Source organism: Cyclopterus lumpus, chromosome 6 (assembly GCF_009769545.1).
Source record: "Cyclopterus lumpus isolate fCycLum1 chromosome 6, fCycLum1.pri, whole genome shotgun sequence".
Lineage (NCBI taxonomy): Eukaryota > Metazoa > Chordata > Actinopteri > Perciformes > Cyclopteridae > Cyclopterus > Cyclopterus lumpus.
In genome coordinates, this window is record NC_046971.1 from 14,226,396 (window position 1) to 14,240,156 (window position 13,761).

Below are 13,761 nucleotides of genomic sequence, written 5' to 3' on the forward strand. Positions count from 1 at the left end.
AGCATAACAGAGTGACAATAACCTTGAAGAAACAAATAATTTGACAGCAGAGCTGAATTTATTCACAATCAGACTAATTTATATAAATCTGTCATGGCACACCTCGAAAAGTGTGAGGCACTCGTGTGACATTACTGTTCACTTTTATCATCAACTGTCGGGGGCTGACAAAAGGGAAAGTGGACCATTTCTTGCTCTTTGACGGTGGCGGTATCTGTGTCATGCACTCCTTCTTTGGCTGCATCTGTATCTGATCTCTGCATGTGCTCTGCTCTGTGGTCTGACACCGACACTGTGGCTAATCCCTGACAGTATTTACTCATATAAATTGTAATCATGTGCTGTAAGTGTTGTAACACAGAAAATGTTTTAACAAACAAACAATCTCAAAAGCAGATGCATTTTAGATCAATTTACTTACAGATAAACCGCTCCTCTCTAAAGTCAGTCTCACCCTGGTCCATGTGTTCCTCTGCAGGTCTTTCAGTGACAGCTGTTTTCTCAGCAGCCCCTTGTGTTCAGAGCTGGCAGATGTGCAGTGGTACGGACGTGACAAGGCCAAACCTGGAACCCTGGTCTGAGACCTTCCTATAGGGCCCAGAAAAGTCCCATTGCCCTCTCCTACTGCCTCTCCACTATCCCTCACTACTACCCATCGACAACCAACAACCTCATCCTTAAGGCCCTACAAAAACCCTGCCCTGAGCGGACTGGCCCACTGGACGTGAGCCTCCCTCCTTCCTGAATCCTGCCCTGCATCCATCTCACGACCTCTTTATTATGCCCCTCTGTCACAGCTGGGCTCTGATTAGCGCTGATTTCCCAGGACAGACTGAGAAGTGCCACCTCAACTGTTGAACTGTTGCGCAGCAGCACCACAGAGCCCGTTCTTTACTCACCCTCCACACACAAGCAATGGGGCAAGGAGGAAAAAAGCGATGGGAAGAGAGAGCACAGAAAAATATCAAACAAACAACTCAAACTCAGCAGACCCGACATCGGCCATTCCAGGATCTGTTTCATATCTCATCTTTGGTCCCCGACCTAACTAACTCCAGTGCACTGCCACCCAATCAGAGGATACCTGCTGGATTTGAGCCACCAGTTTAAAACCCATCTCCAGGCCCAAACAAACTGTGTTGGATTTCACTATTCCATTAATGTTGTTTGTCTTTTTTGTTTATTTGTCCCCACATATTTATATTAAAAGAAGATGACAAACCTTTCAGAAAAATCCGGATTAACCAACATATAGATGACAAATCAGCTCCTCTCAGTTTAACCCACAACCAAAGACAACTTACTGGATCGACTGGTCACACCAGGGTCCCTGGGCTGGAGCCATACAATCAACTGTATGAGAGGGAATTCACAGTGACAATATGAGGATGATGTATGGGACTCTGTCTGGGATATTGATGAGGACTATAGCAATAACAAACATTGTACAATATGAACTGGTTTGAGTCTACAGAGTGAATTAAAGCAGGCATTTTGCAGTGTTCTCTGCTCTGCGATACTTGGAGTAGAAGATCATTAGTGCGTCGTCAGTGAATTGGGAGTTGTGGTTATTGGGTTTGGCATTAACATATGCTTATTTCAGTGACTTCATTTTTACAAGTACTGCAACATTTCATTTTGGCTGTAGTTTTGATATAGAAACAAGACATTCTGATTCCACTGTTTCACATTTTTCATTTTCGCCCCTGGAAGTAAATGATTTTTGGCTTTTGACATCTGTTGGAATTACTTGTGGTTGATGTTGAGGCTGTTCAATTATATATCTCTATAGTGAACCATCTCTGTTATCACAAGTGTCTCTTCCTCTCTGCTGCTCTTGATTCTGTACCGGTTCTTCTGTCAGTCCCTACTTGTAGCACTGCGCTTGCTCGTCTGTCTGTCCACCTCTTCAACATGACAGGAGCAACCTGACTGGACACAGACGGAGTGAACTCAATGCCGACTACAACACACACACTGTGTAGTACAAACGTGCCAACATGTTGGTGCGTTACATTTGTACTGTAATTCAGCACTGAGACCGCCCCTCCTTCAAGCTACAAACAGTAAAGCCCCTCAGTCTATAGCCATCGTACAGACACTCAGACAAATATAGTAGAAATTATTCAAATGTACTTTGAAAAGCACAACATTAACAGTGTATATGAGGGCTGGACATACAATTAGTGAATTTTCATTTCCCACTTTCAATATATTAATAAGGAGTTGTATCAAAGTGCATAAGAGGAAGGTAGAAACGCCAGAACCACGGACAAGGTTTTATACTATAGTGCTCTTTCGAGGACATCGACTAATTTTAAGTTCGGCAATATTTAATCCCCACTGTCAAAGCAGAAGAGAAGCCATAAGCAGAACTGAAACACGCAATTATTTAACCCTCTCAAATGGAGAGAATTATTCTCTCACTCATCCCAATCAACAATCAGATATTCAGATCAGGGTTAGAAAAGCACATCTGGTTTTGTAAGAAGGAAGTAGACCTCTGCATGTTTTATTTGTATCTAACTCAATGTCCGCCATCTTCCCCGTAACCAGAGTCAATAAAATGTTGTATCATTGTTGCAAAAAAATCTGAATTGGTGTTAACTCACTAAGATGAGGACAGATTCTACATCTCAGTGATACAGAGAAGTGGTGGTTTTCAGTCTTACAGCACCATTATGTCTGGATAAATGGTGCAACATGTGTTATGGCATGGGAGCAACAAGGTGCATCTTAGTCTGTCCCTCATAGTGTTGTTTTTCCTTTATGCACTCACACCAGTTGTTGTAATCTGCCGCTTCTAGGCTATTTAAATAAGAAGGTTTAGTCCACTCCCTGCATGGTTGGTTCTCCAAGAGTTACCCACCCATGCCTGGTCAGATTTGATCAGTTTTCACCCAGGATTGCAACCAGCACTCCCTGGCTACCTTATTAGAGTGCTAGTTCTTACCCTGCTTTGCTCACTCAAAGTCATTGCCCACTGTTAGTGTGCTAAGACACAATCCCATGCATGTCCTGCAGATCCACTGACAAAACCCCCCAGAGACATTCAGCACCCGTCTTCTGTACGCTAACATTAGCACATCTTGCTCCATTGTGTGCCCCATCTCGACCTTGTGGTGATCTCTGACCTCTGAGCCCGATGTGAAGATGTGTGACGTCCCTTCTCTCTGTAGCCCCAAATACCATATTTTCTGTGCTTCATAGAAATGTATGAGGTTTCTTTTGTAATACTCCAAGAGAAATGAACTAACTCTTTTATCAGTCCTTTCCTGTATGTACGGAGGGGCACTGTACGGTTTTGTGGGGTTTTTAACATTCACATTCATTGTTTTACAATGTTCCATTTTATATGAACCAGTATTGTTTTTGTTTTTTTTGTTCTGTAACAATGCATTCAGGTGCTACAAAATGATCAGTTACTGCTTCATCACGTAGGATCTAGACATCTTCATTGTTATCAATAGATTCAATTTACCAGATTTGCAAAATTAAGCTTATTTTAACAGACAGTTTAATAGTAGAATACACTTCCCCAGACAATAGAGCATGTAACTTGATTTCATCAGTTATGTTCAACTGTAACAATACATTAAAGGTGTTGTAGAAAAAATGTGGAATTGACAAAAAAAATTAATGAATTCCACAGTTAATTTATTCTTTTTTTCTATTAAAATTTGTATAGTAACTTTACATTTTTCAAAACTGTGTTGTTGGAAATTGATGATGAATTTTCAAGATGAGAAGCATTGTTGGTTCTTGAGAGTAAAAAAAATAAATTATTGATGAATGTTCTCAAGATTATGCCTTCATCTGTTTTTCCTCTTATGTTTTCCTTTTATGTTTTTTTATGAAAAAACATGGGCGATATTTAGTTATTCACTCACTCCCACGTGGCTCAGATCAAATCCTTCCAGGCCATCCTGCTGAAGTATCAGACTTATCAAAGGGGATCCCTCGTGTAGTCACCAGTTACTTCCTCTCCTCCGGACACACTCACTCTCTCGTCAGCACGTCCAGGCCTCAGTCACTTCCCTCTTACGCTCTGGCCTCCAAGAGAAGGAGAAGAAGGATTTCTTGAGGGGTAAAAAAAAGGAAGAAACACTCTAAAGATAAAATGTATTACTCATCACCCAACCACAAGATAAACAGCTGCACAAATGCATCTGGGCAGGCTTTCTTTCACACATGTTGTCGCTTAAGATTTGCAAGCCACTATGTCACATGGTTGTCAGCGACCTGTGATCACACTGAGCACTCGTTCTCTTACATGCAACATGGATCAGTTGAGGTGTTCTAGCAGGAGGTGCAGACATCTGAACAAATAGATCGTTTGAGCAACTCAATATGTCCATATCATAAACTGCCAGCTTCACAGACAACAAACACACACAAAGAATAGTTTTGATACTTTACCGTGTAGAAAAGTGGTTTCTATCAGAGGAGTGAGTTGCCAGTGTCTGTGAGGACACCCAGCCTCGTCATCCTGCTTTCTTTTATTCTCCTTCTGTGTCCATTATGATAATGAGTACCATGTTTCTCTTTGTCCTCATTGTGTTCCCATAGCAGCTCTTCCAACCAGGCAACAGCTGGAAGCTGTTAGCCCGACATGCCGTGAGAAACCCGCTCCTCCGGGATTTTTTTTTCACTCTTACACGTCTGTTAGTGTGCTTGTGTGTGTGTGTGTGTGTGTGTGTGTGTGTGCGTGTGCGTGCGTGTGAGCGCTTACTATAGTAGTGGGGTATGACCTTGCTTTATATCCTTAATGAAATCCTCGATCATTATTTAAATACTCAAACACACCAGACCCTTCACTGTGTCGGAACTCTATGTACTCCTCTATCTCTGTGAGGACCACTGTGAGTTTTAGACCATGAAACATTTTGCAACATTATGGCATTTAAAGGTCAGTTTTAAGACTGGGAAGTTAAGAGATCAGTGCAAGCTTACAAAAACCAACCATTTATTTTCACTCAGGTCATTAGATTAAAAACAATGAATTTCCTTGAGACCAAGTGAGGTCAAAACATTGTTAGTTAAATCATTGCAGCTTAGAGTGCATTCATCTTCTCTTCAATATATGGTATTGCCCCAACCAGCAAGTATTTCTATTTCTATATTTGGCAGCTGATGTAAAACAATGTCATCCTCTATACTTGTGCACTAAACTGAGCTTTTGGGGATCAGATTGAATAACATGACAAATCAGTGGCAATGCTGCCCTCTAGTGTTGACCACAGAGCAGCAAAATGGGAAAACTATAATCAGTTTTAACAATGTTAGATAAACAGATTGCTGAGCTTTGAAAACATGCATATTTTCTTGATTCAAATGTTTAATAAGTTGTGTTCACCATTATTTGTTGAATATGCTGTTTATTTTTTGTAAGTTTGCTTTTGCCCATTGTTTGGGAAAGTGAATTTGAAGCATTTTGGAATCCCAAACTAAATTTCACAATATTTAAAACAATTTTTCAGGTCTTTGAGTTTCACTAACTGAATTCCACTTGTTCCAGTAGAGGCCCATTGGTTTCATCTCGATCCTGCCCAGAAAAGAGCAAAAACATGTCGGCCCTATTAAATAATAAACTGAATACTATGCTTTTTAAAGTTGGCATCTCTGATTTATTTATACTTCATCAGCTGTTATCCATACAACAAATCAGCTGTCAGACTTCAACTGTACTCCTGCATATGTTTACCTGTGAGAGGCGGCTGTAGGCCTGAATATGGGGAGGACTGTAGCGACGCAGGCCTCTCAACGACAGGAAGAGTATGTAGAGTGACGCCAGAATACACTGTACGGCAAATGTTATGGAGCTCCCCTTTGCAACATAGGAACCAACACGCTAGTGAGAAGGAGGGTAGAGAGAAAGGAGAGGACAGATCACTCACAGCTCAGGAAGCACTTCTACTCATTCAGTACATAAAAGTAGAGGTTGAAACCAGCTTTTCATAAAGGTCATAAATGTATTGTTTATTTGTTTATTGATGGATATAATAAAAGACAACAACAACACCAGAATGGTCTTCACACAATCTCCATGTGTTAAATTAATTACCTGTTGGTTTGTGTTGAGTGCAACAAGCTGCGTAGACATGAGGCTGTTGGCCAGGAGAGCAGAGAAGCCGAACACTAGACTGAAGAGGTTCAGACCCATCAGAGCGATAATCTGTTCATGATGGATGCAAAATTAAGCAAGGCAGCTGATGACGTAAGCAACACAGTTACGCATTACTACACAAAGTATTTACCTTTAATTTATTAGCTTTCCTCTGAACCTCCATTGCCAGACAGCCAGCAGCCAAATACTGTAACAACACAAACAGTTCTGATTGTAGTATTTTAATCTCTCTCTCTCTCTCTCTCTCTCCTCTGAAGCAGATGTGGACTCACAAATAAGCTTGACCACACTGGTGTTGTCATGGAGACGGAGCAGCTGTAGCTCACACAAGCATAGGTAACTGTGGCCAGTATGCAAGCTAATGCACTGATGATCTGCACCACCTGAGAGGAAATACAAGGTATGAAGCAGGCAGGCAGTTTAAATGCTTAAGTTATGGTTTGCACAAAAAAGTAGCATCTCACTCCAGTGACTAAAAGTCTGGTATTAACCACAGTCCCAAACCAACGATGAATCCTGCCATTGATTGGCTCTCCTTGTTTGGTAACCTGGGTCAGTGGGCGGGTTGAGGGTGTTTCCTTAAAAAACACCTGGTACAACCCCTCCTGGAACATGTTCTGTGTCATCTGTTGTGGAAGAATACCACCACTTAACTCGTGTAGGAAAACAAAATGAATGAGAAACACACACACACACACACACACACACACACACACACACACACACACACACACACACACACACACACACACACACACACACACACACACACACACACACACACACACACACACACACACACACACACACACCTTTGATTCAGATTTGACACTTTCAGTCAGTGTGGCAGCTTACCTTCGCCAAATGTTGTTTCACTCATTTATCCACAGCAGGCTAAAAATGGCAATCATTGAGACAGTTTGTTTTCTCGCAGTACTACAGCGGTTCAAGGGGGTCAAAGTTCACCTGATGATAATGTATGACTGAAGTCCACTCTTGAGGAAGTGAACAGGGAGATCATTGGTCATGACTAAAGAGCTTATCAGCCAGGTAACTGTAACGTAACCGATTATACTTTACATTATCCACTCTCATATACTGCAACAAACATATTATACAAACAAGTTTATATGACACAGAAAGTTTACAATTAAGTGTGAAGCGAAACTTATTCACACTCTTTTTCAAAATAATCTTAATTAGGGCTGCATGCTGGTGTAGGGGCTAGCACTGTCACCTCACAGCAAGAGAAGCCCGGGTTCAGTTCTGGGCGATCCTTCTGTGTGGAGTTTACACGTTCTCCTCGTGGCAGCGTGGGTTCCCTCCGGGTTCTCCGGTTTCCTCCCACAGTCCAAAAACATGCAGACTCTAAATTGCCCGTAGGTGTGAATGTGAGCGTGAATAGTTGTTGCTGTCTCTATATGTTCCCTGTGATAAACTGGCGACCTACAGTCCAGGGTGAACCCTGGCTGCAGCTGGTTGCAAACCAAAATAGGATAAGCGGTTTGGATAATGTTAGAATGTTAAAAAGGCACGTTAAGATATGTAATATGGTAAGTATGTAAAAGCAAAACCAAACAGGAATACAATGATATTACAAAAAAAACTGGGCTATTTGGAAGGTCGTCCAAAATGCTTTGACGTGAGCCAAATCAGCAGTCTATGATTTTTGCAAACATATAGGTATCACTGCATCATATTTGGTTTACTTTTAAGACAAATCCTTCACTCATGCTGAAATGGAGTCTGATGTAAGCGTCCTGTAACTATGAGCTTCCTCACAGGCCTGTCAATGCAGTACGCCGCCTGCTATACACACACACACACAGTACTTAACTCCATTGCTTTAAATATTGTCAACCTTTACATTAATGTAAAGCAGCTTTGAATAAGCCATAACTTAGATTGCCAATGCCATTAGTGACTGAAGCTGTTGATCATTATCATCAGAGCAAAAAAGGTTTGCTTTTGTTTGTGCAATCAGACTTTGACATTAAAGAAGCGTAACAACAATATGAAATCATAGAGACAATTATGTGTGGAACATTTGATGTTCAATAAGTTTGGGACATGCTATTAACACACTTTCACGCATAGTGGTCACAACAGTGGACAGATACTCACAAAGCTTGTTTGTATATAAATGCAGAATGTGTGTGGGACCCAGGTTCAACATTTTCAACCGTAGGCTATTAGCCTAAAATATGTAAAAATATGTTGAACAGTGAGTTTAAAAAATGTTATTCTATAGTTTTCACAAAATGTATATGTTTATTCATTGGTTTGTTAAATAGTTCTTCAGTTTAAAACTAAAAGGCATGCAGATTCACTTTGATAAATGCGTTTAAAAAACAAAAACACTTTTTGCAGCATCCAGCATTTTATATGATTAGGAAAGAAATGTTGGCTTTTGCATCAGCACAAGAACAGCAATAAATAATAAGCAGACAATAGAGAAAATCTAATTAAATGAGGTATATTAAAAAACTAAACTAAATAGTGATGTATACTGCTCCTAATAACAGAATAAATATACAAACCAGCTGAGGTGGTGTTTGGCATCACCACAGAAGGCAGCAGAAAGAGGTCACACAGCACTCTGAGGTTTACCAGATATATCAATATATCAGGCACATCAGACCCATTCTGTTTTTCCTGGCAGTGTTTCTGTATCATTGTCCTCGTCGATCCCGCCTGTGTACAGGTCAGCCAACCTGCTGAAACGGGGTCCCCAGAGGGCCAGGCTCTGAAAGTCCTTCCCTTCATCTGAGTCGGAGGAGTTGATTGAACTGAGCAAACTCGCGTCTGAGCCAATACCCTCATAGTCAAACACCAAAAGAGAATCATAAGGAGGAGCTGTGGGGTCACTGTCTGCAGACTGCAGGTTCTACAAGGAAAATATAATGCATACTGAGTTAAAGCACTAAAAAACATACAATAGCTATTGCACTAATAAATTCTGTAGATCTCAACATCACTCACATCTTCGATAAATTGGACAATCTCTTCATTGGCTTGGAGTTGTAGGCGGTAGTACAGGTGGCTCTGGACAGTAGGAAACACTTCAGTGCTGAAGACTTCAGGATGATTATCAAGCCCTCTGTGTAGCTGGCTCAGGTCATACTCCTGAAGAAAAAAAACAAGAGGAAACAGAACTTTAAACTGACATCTGGGTCTAAAAAGGGAAGCCAATGCGGAAGTGCTTTAAACTTGCATTTTTCCTAATAGCCATCAGGGGACGACTCCTCTGATTGTATCGCAGTCTTAGTTTTCCTGACTCTCAGACGACTTTAAGACCACCTTCTGCCTATATTTGGCCTTTGGATCGGTTTGCTTAACCTGACAACTATTCTGTAAAAGAGTGCAAGCCTGAGACTAGATAGTGTTATCTTCTATTGCATTGCCTTTTAAATACAATTGTCTGAGTCCGAAAGCAAAAATGTTCCAATGTGAGGAACTTTTCCTCAGGCTAAAACCGGTCCAGGGCAAAATATATAAACAGATATCATATTTATATTATACAATGTAAGCAGACTGACAGTGCAGATGTCTTGTAGTTGTATTTAAACCTCCTGCTCCTACCTGGTCCTCTTCACCTCCTCCCTCTTCATCGTAGTAGAAGATGCCGTCTCTGGGTTGGTCTTCAAGAAGAGGGACATCCTTCTCTGATCTACTCGTTCTTCTCAGCAACAGCAACAGCAGCAAAAGAAGTACTGTGGTCAACAGAAAGAGTTGAGCAACTCAAGGCAGATTTAAGACATAGGGGGAATATAAAAGACTTGCTACATACACAGAAGACCAAAGATTGATCCCAGAATTGAGGTTGCGAGGGAGGAACCGTGCAGTCGAGGGGCAGCATGTGGGATGAAGCAGGTAGAGACAGCCCCTTGACATTGGCACACTTCTACGTCCAGTGTGCTGTCTTGGTACATCATGCCCACATCATAGATTCGCATCAGCACATAATAGTCCCCAGGTGACAACTCCCGTCTTGGAGCCAGGGCTGCCACATTACCTGCAAGTAGAAGAAAATATTCAGAATTAACACTTGAGAAGTGCTGTGCTTGGTTTTGAGTAAATATTTGTTTATTTGTGAGAGTCATGGAGAGTTGGACAGCACTGCTATATTTTCCATAAGACAGCAGCGTGTGCTTAAAATGTTGCAACTGTGTAAGAATGTATTTGTAGTTGTCATTTAAATGATTACATATATGTTCTTGTCTATGTATAAAGTTATTGAGCTCTCTTACTTGTGGAATTGGTGTTTATAGTCCAGTTGATCCTGTGCTCTCCTTGAAGCTCCACAGCAAACGGTCCAGCATGACCAGGTCCATCTGGGTCCACTATATCCAGCAAGGCAGGAACAGGATCACTGTTGCATAGCCTGGCTTTCCGCTGCTTGATCACAGGATGATGGTCATTCACATCTAATAAAGTCACAACCAGAGTGCCCGTCCCCGTCGCCGGGACGGTATCTAGAAGAATGAAAAGAGAAAGCTTAATGTTTGGCAAATGAGAAAGAAGGCTGTGGCAGTGTGTTCAGGGAATACCGAAAGTATGCATTTACCATTGTCGTAAGCCAAAACTAGGACTGTGTATTTGCTTTCTTTGATATAGTGTGATTCTCTATCCATGTTGCTTTTAACTTTGACTGATCCTGAGTCTTTATCAATACTTAGCCACCTGGCAGTGTCATTATGTAGTTTGTATCTGAAAAAAGACAAAAGAGACATGACCTGATTGCAACTAAAACAGATTAGTGTACATGCATATAAACAGTGTGTGTGTGTGTGTGTGTGTGTGTGTGTGTGTTGTTACCTAACGCTCTGTCTCCTGGCTGTGTCGGGATCCTGCGCTTTGAGGTCGGCCACAGAGCTCTCTATTTTCGCATCTTCTGAGATACTTACATGGATCTCTGATGGACTGAAAACAGAAGGCTCGTTTTTGTCCGTGACTGTCACAGTGACGGTGGCTGTCGAGGTCGACGTGACTCCAGAAAGCGGCACCTCGTTGGTCACCACCACCAGCAGAGTAAAGACAGGAAAACTCTCAAAATCCAGCCCCTTGGAAGTGATGGGGAGCAAGGAAAGACGGATGAAGTGAGTGTGTCGAGTAAAACAAGTCTTCTATAAAAATAAAATGAACAGGTATTTCCCAACCTTGGCTGTTTTGAGGATTCCCTCCATTTTACTGGAGCCTGTGGTGATGTTGAAGTCTCCTCCCTCGTCGCCTTCGATTATTGAATATTTGGTGTTGGCATTTGGAGATCCTAACTCATCCTCGTCAGTGGCCTTTAATCGTATTACCTCCACTCCAACTTCATTCTCTTGGACTGATGTGGATATCTGGGGTAAAGCATGAAACTGTACTAAATGCCGTTACAGATCAAATTTATTTCCACATCATTATGGAGTATTTGTGCATTTCTAACTCACGGATGTGACGGTGAATTGTGGAGCATTATCGTTGCTATCAGTAATGCTAATTATGACAGCACAGGTGGTTGTTAACCCCTCTCCCTCCATATCAGCAGCTTCAATGGTCAGCTTGTACTCTGGGTGAGTCTGACACAGGAACATGAGTCACAATGGAAATGAGGATGGAGAAAGTCTTATAAAGTGAAGAGTGGTGATTGTGTTACCTCTCTGTCCAGTCCGCCTGCCTTCACACTGATCATTCCACTCACTGGGTTTATGGCAAACATGTCCTCTGTGGGTGTCTGAGCCTTTATTCTATACCATATTACAGCATTGTTTGTCTGTGGGTCGTCTTCATCCACTGCTTTTACCTTTATGATGGAGTCACCTGTTTTAGACCACAATACAATACAAGTAAGGACTTGAAATTCACATTTTAGGAAGAAAAGTTTGCTGAATCCTTTCCTCACCAGTGCTGGCGCTTTCGCTTACACTGCCATAGAAAAGGTTCTGAGTAAATCTGGGAGCGTTGTCATTCTGGTCAACGACATTGATAATGAGCTCCATGGGCTCCTCAGCCTTAATGCCCTCATTCAGTGCATGGACCCACAGCTGTAACACACACCATACTTTTCTGATTTCAATAGTTTGCATACGGATAAAGACAGTTATGGGATTGACTGTAAAAAGTGAGTTTGTGCTTTTTGTTTAGCTCACACTGTATTTTGCTGTATTCTCCCTGTCCAGTGGCTTGGTCACGTACAGCACTCCAGACCGCCGATCTACAGTAAAAACACCCTCGGGGGGCTGATCAGCACCTGGTCCAGTGATGCTGTAGGTTATCGGCACCTTTTTCTCATTGTTTGACTTGATCTAAACAACAGATGTTCTAGTCAGGACAGCTTTAGTCACATGGATTTACATTTAGAGAAAATGCACATTATTTACCTTAACCATGTATTTAGGATGTGGACCCCTGTCATTTTCTGGAAAGTTAATTGTTGGAATAACCCACTCCCTCTTCATCCGTTTCAAACTGCCAGACACGTGCGCAAACTCAGCAGCGGGGAGCTGCTCGACGTCCACGTCACAGTTGTTCTGTTTGAGTCAGAACGTACCTTGTCAAATCAGATATACAATTGGAATCGGATCAATACGTCAAGTTCACGGATTACCTCTAAATGTTTGCCTCTTGGGATTTCATTATTCGTACAGTTGATTCTGTTGTTCAAGCAGCACGGCTGGATGCCTGATGCAGCGAGAAAGGCTAAACACTGAGGAACAAACGTCATTCAAACTGTGTCCAATTCAATATACCACCCCATAATTCACAAAAAAATAATACAGAAACTATTATAATTTGATAACAAACTATGATGGGAGTGCAAGACTGTAGGGGAAGGCGTACATATTTAATATTTTTTAGTGTAAAATAGTATTAGCAACTATGTTTATACTGCACTTTTCAAAACAGAATTATTCAATGTTAACGTTAATTTTACTTTGAAGACAAAAAAGGTAAACTCATCAATGGACAGTGTTGTGAATGCAGGGAAAAAGTTACAAATTATAGTTAGTCAGTCTCCAGAGGAAAAGAATACGTTATCTTTTAAACACTCACCAGCAATTGGCACAGAAAAGAGAGCACCTTCCAAGTCCTTCGGTTCTCCGTCATCTTCTTCAGCCGACAGCTCCGTCACTGGACCGAGTGTGCTGCTTTGTTCTCGTGGCAGCCCGCCAAGTTTGTGGCATTTACTAACTCACCTTCAGAGCTCCTCAGTCAGCATAATAAATATACTATGACCTCACAGTATTGCTGTGCTTCTTTACTTGCTTCTAATGATGCTAACTGAGTTGTTTGATCAGAGGAATGTTGGTGACAAAACAAGAAGCCAGAGGTGACCTCAGTCACCGTCCCACATGCAGGTGTTTGTTCACCTTTTTCTGAGAGGAGCAGTGTTTACATAACACGTGAGGATCAGATTGGCTCCTGGGACACTGTTGGCAGTTTATTTGAAAACGTGTTTGCCACACAGCTTTGGATATTATGTTCTCTACATTTGGCAAAACCAAAATTGGCTTGTGTATTTAATTTGATTGCATTTACTTTTCAATCCAAATGTCTTTGTGATTAAAAACAGACAAGTGAAACTAAATATTTTCTCAATGGTTCAATATAAACATTTACATTAAATAAATAAGAAAGAAATCACAGTT

The 13,761-nt window shown here is 41.4% G+C and overlaps 3 protein-coding genes across 12 annotated transcripts in view; 1 reads left to right on the top strand and 2 right to left on the bottom strand.

Annotated features, from left to right (window-relative positions):
• frmd4a (FERM domain containing 4A) overlaps window positions 1–3,797 on the top strand; it is a 59,373-nt gene extending 55,576 nt beyond the window's left edge. For 9 of the 10 annotated variants that reach the window (XM_034534774.1, XM_034534773.1, XM_034534770.1 and 6 more), the window contains one exon: window positions 479–3,797. In XM_034534774.1, the coding sequence (XP_034390665.1) occupies window positions 479–581 (103 nt within the window). In that variant the 3' untranslated portion in view covers window positions 582–3,797. The remainder of the gene's footprint in view (window positions 1–478) is intronic. The other variant, XM_034534771.1, reaches the window with a different exon arrangement.
• A 1,697-nt stretch (window positions 3,798–5,494) lies between these two features.
• Window positions 5,495–7,155, bottom strand: si:dkey-30c15.13 (uncharacterized protein LOC558731 homolog). The gene is made up of 7 exons (XM_034534637.1): window positions 7,094–7,155; window positions 6,592–6,775; window positions 6,400–6,510; window positions 6,258–6,314; window positions 6,065–6,175; window positions 5,705–5,851; window positions 5,495–5,545 (listed from the first exon to the last, which is right to left on the bottom strand). Exons 1-7 carry the CDS (start codon window positions 7,153–7,155, stop codon window positions 5,495–5,497), a joined length of 723 nt encoding a protein of 240 aa, XP_034390528.1.
• A 1,261-nt stretch (window positions 7,156–8,416) lies between these two features.
• Window positions 8,417–13,278, bottom strand: LOC117732378 (B-cadherin-like). The gene is made up of 15 exons (XM_034535287.1): window positions 13,166–13,278; window positions 12,720–12,818; window positions 12,493–12,642; window positions 12,262–12,417; window positions 12,015–12,156; window positions 11,769–11,932; window positions 11,563–11,691; window positions 11,287–11,472; window positions 10,946–11,190; window positions 10,695–10,837; window positions 10,378–10,602; window positions 9,918–10,142; window positions 9,710–9,840; window positions 9,110–9,253; window positions 8,417–9,014 (listed from the first exon to the last, which is right to left on the bottom strand). The coding sequence occupies exons 1-15, from the start codon at window positions 13,217–13,219 to the stop codon at window positions 8,763–8,765; spliced, it is 2,445 nt and encodes an 814-aa protein (XP_034391178.1). The 5' UTR covers window positions 13,220–13,278; the 3' UTR covers window positions 8,417–8,762.
• Between the last annotated feature and the right edge of the window lie 483 nt (window positions 13,279–13,761).

What these genes read in the sequence shown, in the direction of transcription:
- LOC117732378 (XM_034535287.1), bottom strand. Translation starts at nt 13,219, where the DNA reads ATGACGGAGAACCGAAGGACTTGGAAGGTGCTCTCTTTTCTGTGCCAA. An exon ending in AGAATACAGCAAAATACAGT is followed by an intron (nt 12,157 to 12,261) that starts GTGAGCTAAACA and finishes TGTGTGTTACAG; the next exon opens with CTGTGGGTCCATGCACTGAA. An exon ending in TTGTCCAATTTATCGAAGAT is followed by an intron (nt 9,015 to 9,109) that starts GTGAGTGATGTT and finishes TTTTCCTTGTAG; the next exon opens with AACCTGCAGTCTGCAGACAG.
- si:dkey-30c15.13 (XM_034534637.1), bottom strand. Translation starts at nt 7,155, where the DNA reads ATGACCAATGATCTCCCTGTTCACTTCCTCAAGAGTGGACTTCAGTCA. An exon ending in CCAGACTTTTAGTCACTGGA is followed by an intron (nt 6,511 to 6,591) that starts GTGAGATGCTAC and finishes ATTTCCTCTCAG; the next exon opens with GTGGTGCAGATCATCAGTGC. An exon ending in CACTCAACACAAACCAACAG is followed by an intron (nt 5,852 to 6,064) that starts GTAATTAATTTA and finishes CCTTCTCACTAG; the next exon opens with CGTGTTGGTTCCTATGTTGC.